Genomic DNA, 7,646 nt, shown 5'->3' on the forward strand with positions numbered 1-7,646 from the left:
AAATCTTACTTCAGGTTTTGTCATTTAATGGCCTTGTAATTTTAGTTAAATTTTTGGGTTTAGGTTGCTGGTTTTATCTGTTTTGACAGCAATGGGTGCAGGACCTCTATTATGTAATCCTTTCCTTTTATTAATATAGCCCCGGGGCCTTCTTTCTATCAAAAAAAAAAAAGGTCTTTTGGTTAGAGTCTACAATAAATTTGCATAGGTTGGGACAACTCCTCATACTTCATTCCTATCATAATTTAATTGGAGCTAATGGTTAAGCCACCAAGTTTATGCTGCTCCTCGAACACTTCCCCTGTCTTAATATAGCTTCTTATCAATAAAAATATTTAGTGAACAAATATATGAATATAGTTAATGCTATGTATATCAGAAGTTTGATGCTATATCCATGTACTTGGATTTTTTTTAAAAAAATCTCTTGGATTCATGTTTTTACCTTTTGGTAATTATAATCTAGGTATTATGACTCATTTAGTTAATGAACATTCTCTCAATCACGATCCCTCAAACCATCTATCATAATCAACAACAAAAAATATTCTTAATTATCATAATTTTTTATTTATAAACAATGATAATATGTATAATAGAACGAGGTTTTTACTATATTAATGATATAATAGATATTTTATATAATTTTTTCATAAAAATAGATGCTTAATCAAATATAAGATAATCTGAAATAAATTATTTTTTCATAATCAATCAACCATACAAAAATTATATTTTTAGATATCATATTCTGAACAATAATATTTTAAAGAAAAAAATTCTTCCAGGGAATCAAATAGGTGCTTGGTATCTTTACACACAAAAAAAAGAAAGGGGTTAAATATTACTTTTAGAAATAGACCTGTTGCCCGCCTGACGTGAAGTGGGCGCCCGGGCGCGCTTTCACGTGTAAATCGCCGGCTCCGTGCGGGCGCTTGGGATCGGGTTATCGGGTAACTGGAAAACCGGTCCATTCCACTATTTTCACTTCCACCCTCTCACATGCCCTCCCTCCCTATCCCCGATTACTCCACCTTATCTCCATCCCCTAAACCAGTAAAAGCGAAGGGCGTGGCGTGGCGTGGAGTTGGTGGTGGAGCAGCGAACGACGAACTCGAGGTATGTATTCTTTTTTTCCTATTTTCTTCCTCTTATTTTCTTCTACTCTCCCTCTTTTTTGTTTCCTTTTTTTTTTTAATTTTCGGAGGGGTGAGTGGATGGTGGTGGAGCTGTGAAGGTGGCAATGAGGCTGCCGCCGGCAGCAACAGCAGCAGTGGTGATTTTGGTGAAGCAATGTGACAACAACAGTTGTTGTTGGCTGTTTAGTTTTTGCACGTGTTGCTGGTGTCCTTTGGGATGTTAGCAAAAAGGCATTAGGAAAACGCACTGAGTGATGAATAAAGAAATCATATAATTCATGCATGAAATGAAGTCATTGATCATTTGCATGTGATTTTTTAGTGATTTTTTATTTGGAAATTAAGTATTTAATGTGACTTATTATTTCTTCATTGGATTTTTTGCGACTAGTATAGTTGTTTGAATCCTGCTAGAATTTTTATTTTGATTGTTTGATAATATATGCTTGAAAAAAAAAATTTGAAGTATTATAATTTTATTGTCCTCCTATGTCACCAAATATGATTGTTTATTTCTTATTACTAGTCTATGCTCGTGTATAAATGCATGATATTATTTACCTGCTTAGGAGACCGCTTTAACTCCAGGTGCCCGCCTAAGTACCTGCCTAGCACCTAGGCGCTAATTGGTCCCTGGCCACCGGTCTCCGGCTGACAGTCTTTTAGAACATTGATGTCAAAATGTCATGATAATTCCCTACTTCTTTAATAATATCGAGACATATCTTGATCTGCGCATGTGACAAACCTAGGGAAGAAAACCTTTTCTTGAAGTGGCCTTTGTTGAAGTAGGATCTGGTCGAAGCGTAAAGATAATATCAGGAGGATTCATGTTTCTACCTTATATTCTTAGTTGAGGTCTGTCTGGATCCAATAATCACTGGCTATTTAGGTGACTTCTGTGCTTATGTGATACATCACCTAGCTGCTATGCAGTTCTGCTAATTGTTTTCCTGGTTTTTCTTGTAGGTTGCATGATCATTTTTAGCCATTAAAATATGGCGTTGGGTATGTGCACAAATCTATTCAGTCCAGATGGAAGCTGTGCTGTGTGCCCTGAATTGTTGCCTACAAACAGTGCAAGGGTATTTAAGAGCAAAACTCGGCACCATCAAACTCCAAGGAAGGTGAAATTCTGGTCTAGTAGGAGAATTTCGGGGGTCAACCTGCAGACAAAATCTCAGATAGATTTTTGTCAATTGAAGTGCAGAGGATTACGTCGGGATGCTGGCATGACAAGTGTTGCAGATGCGAGCAGGTCTGGTGTGGTCATATGCAATTCTAAGGTAGTTGTCACACAGTAATGCTCAGAGACAGGTCATCATAATGTCATACTTTGCTTGTTATATAACATCTCCATATTGTGATTTGTACAGGTTAAGGAGGATATAAAGTGTTCAGCATTTGTTTTATTAAATAATATCAAGCAGTTGCATCAATTGAAGGTTAAGGCCATAACTTATGCATTATTAGCTATAATGTAGCTGTGATTTCTCATGCTAAGGAGGAGATGTAATTGCCAGCATCCAGTTTATTCGAATATTTTTAAATGGTTGCATCAATTGCAGGTCATTTCTATAGCTGGATTATTAACTTGCACGCTTTTAGCTATCCCATCGGCTGATGCAGCTGATGCGCTTAAGACATGCACTTGCTTATTGAAGGAATGCAGGTAACTCATGTATAACTATTAAATTTTTTCTCATGTTACTTGGACACATATGTAAGGTTTTGGGGGAGTGTCAACTCTTTGGAACACTTGGATGCAGTAAAATGAGATGTGACATGGCTGGACACCACTTTGAATTGTCCTTCTTGTGCTAGTAAAGGCAACAATACCTGGCCTATTTTGGACATGTCATGTAGGGGTTTTTAACACGAAGTTATCATTGGCTATCTGGACACTTTAAGCAAAGTGTCATTATGTTGTCAAGATAAAGTTATCATTGTTAGTTATCGATTATCTTAATACATTCGTTAAACTAAAATGAACCTAATGACCAACCCAAACAACTTGCAAACTTATGGCTAATGTATTGCTTTTTTGTTTATGAGACAACCTATTATTTTCTCACCTTCCCCTTTTTAGTTTCTATTTTTGAATAAACAGCAAAATAATGGTTTATCTATATACTGTATTATATATTCTGTTATAATATTGTATGTTATACTGTATTATATCATACATGCTGTGTTATATCTATTCTTTTGGAAAAATTATGGCCTCTATGCTACCAATGCAAAATTGATTGACATTCTGAATTGAGAATCCACATCATTGGTTATGATTTACATCATAAAAATTTTTTCAAGAAATAAAGAAATCTTGTATTTTGGAGGCCTCTTACCTATACATCAACTGAGAATAAAAATTGATAGTATTAGTGATAGTGTTAGGATGCTAAGCTATATGATAAGGCATGTGATTTAAAATGCACATTGTTGATCACGATCTACTATTCGTAAAACATTTTTGGGCCAAAATTCAAGGTTGCTTCTATACATAGAGGTAAAAGGAAAGAATATTTCTGTGTTTATTTGCATTCATGTGCACTAACTTCTGAAACTAATCTAGTTTCAGTTTAGCTCCAGCCTTTCTCAAATTTATCAGAAGACATTTAAGTTGCACCAATTTAGAATAAGAAATGGTATGGATCTTTCATGATATTATGCCCATGCAGAATAGCAGCCGAGGAGCCCTAGTAGGGGAACCACATAGTTTTGTAAATGAAGTATAAAGAAGGATGCAACAACCTGGAAACCGAGATATTATTTTGAGGTAAAGCAATTTATGAAGCTGATTTTGTATCCATGGAATGATGCTTGTTGGCTAAGGATTAAATTTTAGTTGTTTCTTCTTATAGTAAATTGGGTTGCTCTTACCCGTGAAGGGTTAGCATTCTACTTTTAATGGGATTTAGGTGGCTAATTCCAAAATTTAGTTATTTGGCTGCTCACATTCGTTTGCAAAAACTAAGAACAAGCTCTGTGGTGCATAATGCTGCAATATACATTCAGGAACTAGCTCAATAATGCATAAAGCTTGCAATGAAGATTTGGGTCTGCTTAGCTCGATCAAGGAAGAGGATGGTATAAAACTTCTGTGTAGGAAAGGGAAGAGGCAGGCATGGATGAGAAAAAAATGGAAATGAATTGGTTCCGGTACAAATATGAGCTGACCTAGATTCCCCCCTGAACTGGCTTTAGGATTAAGTTCCACCCAGATCCAGCCTGTTTGCAAGTCAAGTTGGATCAGATTCCCTTCTTATGTTGGGCCGAGATTTCATCCAAGGGGCTAGACCTAGATCTTTGAAGTAGCTTTTGGTGGGTTTAATTTATTTTATTTTGGTCTAATTAGGTTGGGCCCAATTCTGTGAGATCCATACCTGTCCTAGCTGGAGGCCAGGTCTTAGTTAAGGATCCTAACCTGATCCATGGGTCTCAATTTTGGTACAGGTTGAGTCAACATTGATTTGGGTGGGGGTTGGATTTAAGTCCATTTACTCCACCTGTGCACTGAATGCTGCAGAAGTGAAACTCAAAATGTGAACACTGATTTCATAACTGAATGTGAACATAGAACTCGACAAGTTAATGCTGGACAGACATGGATGCTGGACCAACATGGATGAATTCTGTCTTGTGAGTTTAGCAATTGATTCTGAGTCTGCTGATATTACAATCCATATAAATTGGTTTTGATTACTGGCTTCACAAATTAGTAAAATAATTGCCAGAATGCAGTAGAAGAATCTACTGGAACAAAGTTTCTTGGAGTTATAAGAAATTGATGAATTTTGAAACTGCCAAGTACGCAATTCTCAATTATTATTATGGTCTTTCCATTCATCTTTAGCATTCCGTTCATACCGTACCTGTATTGTTGTGCTACAAGAAACATGAGAAGCCAGATCAGTCCATTATATGGTGACTTCAAGGATCAAATTATGAAATCATGATATGTAATTTTTGAGAATGTTCCAATCGCACTTTTAAGCTGGCATCAATCCTATCATTTTTAATATGATGCCTAATTCATAACCGGGCAACTTTCTGCAAGAGAAGGCCTGCTGTTAAGCCCAAAAGGCTAGGTAGGCATCGAGGATCAAAAGCTAGCTTATTTATCATGTGTTGCAGTTCATGCAACCATGAAACAACCTTCCAAACTGGGATTAGATTCACAGATAGTCCGAATGAAATGGAAAGAAGGCAAGGTGAACTCATTCCTAATGCTTAATATATAAGCCAAAAACAAGTAGAACAACCTAAATGTTTTTTCAATCTACTCATGATTGATGCTGATCTATGTTTTTCGGGGTTAATTTCTTTCATAGGGTGGAACTAGCCAAGTGCATTGCCAACCCATCCTGTGCGGCAAACATTGCATGTCTGCAGACATGCAATGATCGACCTGATGAGACTGAATGCCAGGTTGTTTGTTATTTATATACATGTGTGATTTAGTTTACTTGACAGTTAGAAAATGTTCATGGTACTAACCTGCTTCTCTCTTCTTTCATCTTGCAGATTAAATGTGGGGACCTGTTTGAGAACAACGTTGTAGATGAATTCAATGAGTGTGCTGTCTCACGCAAGAAATGTGTTCCTAGAAAATCTGATGTTGCCGAGTTCCCTGTCCCTGATCCTTCTGCTCTGGTCAAAAGCTTTAATATCTCAGATTTTAGTGGGAAGTGGTACATAACAAGTGGCTTGAATCCTACTTTCGACACATTTGATTGCCAAATACATGAGTTCCATGTGGAATCTGACAAACTTATGGGAAATTTATCATGGCGCATACGGACTCCAGATGGTGGTTTTTTCACTCGATCCACTGTTCAGAGATTTGTCCAAGACCCTTCACAACCTGGAATTCTCTACAATCATGACAATGAGTACCTCCATTATCAAGATGACTGGTCTCTCTCTTCCTTCACATCTACATCTCTTTCTTTTCTTTATTTTTTTGGAGAATTTGTTTAAAAGTTTATTTCGTGTTCGTTGCCATGTGTACTCCATGAAAATTTTTTATGGTAACATAGCAAGAACATTTGTTCATCAGCATGGATTTTTCATTGAGTTGGACTAGACATACTCCTTTAGGCTATTGGAGAAATCACACAGTTTGAATCCTTTCTTGAGTACCATTTCTGCACCCATAACTTGCTATCAGAAAAGTCTTTTTAGTAAGATAGTTGGGAACTCCAACTTTTCTAAGTTTTACTATGTTGGCTGACTGATTAGTTTGTATGCTGAATGGATGTCAAAAATGTATGCCATAAGAACTGTGTTTTTGTTGTGCAAACTATGTCAATTTTACTTGGATGAATGTATTTTCCTGATGTGCATATTTGTCTTTGTGGCATCTTGATTGTCCCATTGGTAGCTACTGGCAAGTTATTTCGATGAACTAAATTTGGTCTTCAATCGAACTTTTATCCTTGTGCATGTATATGGCTTGTTTAATGGATGTCAATCATCTTCTGTATGTTTTCTGCAGGTACATCCTGTCATCCAAGGTAGAGAATAAAGCAGATGATTACATATTTGTGTATTATCAAGGTAGAAATGATGCATGGGATGGATATGGCGGTGCAGTTGTGTATACTAGAAGTGCAGTATTACCTGAGACTATAATACCTGAACTAGATAAAGCGGCAAAAAGTGTTGGACGAAACTTCAGTAAATTCATCCGGACAGACAACACATGTGGTCCTGAACCACCCCTTGTAGAGAGATTAGAGAAGACGGTGGAAGAAGGTGAGAAGACCATCATAAGAGAAGTTGAGCAGATAGAAGGAGAGGTTGAGGAGATAGGTAAGGTAGAAGTGACTTTGTTTCAGAGGCTTGCAGATGGTATCATGGAATTGAAGAGGGACACAGAGAACTTCATAAGAGGTTTGGGGAAGGAAGAGACGGAGATTTTGAATGGCCTGCAGATGGAAGCAAGGGAGGTGGAGAGACTTTTTGGTCGGGCATTGCCATTGAGGAAGCTAAGATAGTCTTCTCATGCATTAAGGAGACAGAATATTATGCTTATCTGTCTAGGTGTTGCTCGTTACCACTTGCCACATTACTTGCCAAACTACAGAGAACAGTATGTACAATGTTCCACTTTTTTTAAAGTTTCTCTTCTTTTTATTCTTTTTTTGCAACCCCCGCGCCGCAGGCCCCCCCCCCCGGCTCTCCTCCAACTCTCTTTTTCTGCGATGGTTGCTGTATTTACCCAATATCATTTGCTAGTGAATGATACAAAAGGACTTGCATTTACCCAATATCTTCCAAGGACTATTACTTCTATCTTGTTGTAGTTGTTATATCATGTTATGTAGCCCTAAATGAGCAAGGAAAAAAGGAAAGGAGGATAGGTGAAACCAATAAATCTTGGGCTATTAAAATGTTGGACATGAAGCTGAAGTATAAATTTTGAGAAGGCCTGCATTGCAAAGAATGAAGTTGTTATAGAACAGGGTTCGTCAAAACCAATAGAGTCAAGCTTTTTGACCA

General features: G+C 37.1%; 1 protein-coding gene across 5 annotated transcripts; it reads left to right on the top strand.

Annotated features, from left to right (window-relative positions):
- The first annotated feature begins 870 nt into the window (after window positions 1-870).
- LOC105038832 (violaxanthin de-epoxidase, chloroplastic) lies at window positions 871-7,414 on the top strand. 5 transcript variants are annotated; one of them, XM_073261417.1, is made up of 9 exons: window positions 871-1,119; window positions 1,892-1,997; window positions 2,109-2,266; window positions 2,350-2,425; window positions 2,516-2,584; window positions 2,708-2,811; window positions 5,474-5,570; window positions 5,667-6,058; window positions 6,640-7,414. In XM_073261417.1, exons 3-9 carry the CDS (start codon window positions 2,175-2,177, stop codon window positions 7,139-7,141), a joined length of 1,332 nt encoding a protein of 443 aa, XP_073117518.1. In that variant the 5' UTR covers window positions 871-1,119; window positions 1,892-1,997; window positions 2,109-2,174; the 3' UTR covers window positions 7,142-7,414. The 5 variants fall into 5 exon arrangements, with proteins under 5 accessions (XP_073117518.1, XP_029118490.1, XP_029118489.1 ...); XM_029262657.2 differs by lacking the exon at window positions 1,892-1,997 and having other exon boundaries at window positions 872-1,119; window positions 2,345-2,425; XM_029262656.2 differs by having other exon boundaries at window positions 873-1,119; window positions 2,109-2,425.
- The last annotated feature ends 232 nt before the right edge of the window (window positions 7,415-7,646 follow it).

This window comes from Elaeis guineensis, chromosome 1 (assembly GCF_000442705.2).
Source record: "Elaeis guineensis isolate ETL-2024a chromosome 1, EG11, whole genome shotgun sequence".
Taxonomy (NCBI): Eukaryota; Viridiplantae; Streptophyta; class Magnoliopsida; order Arecales; family Arecaceae; genus Elaeis; species Elaeis guineensis.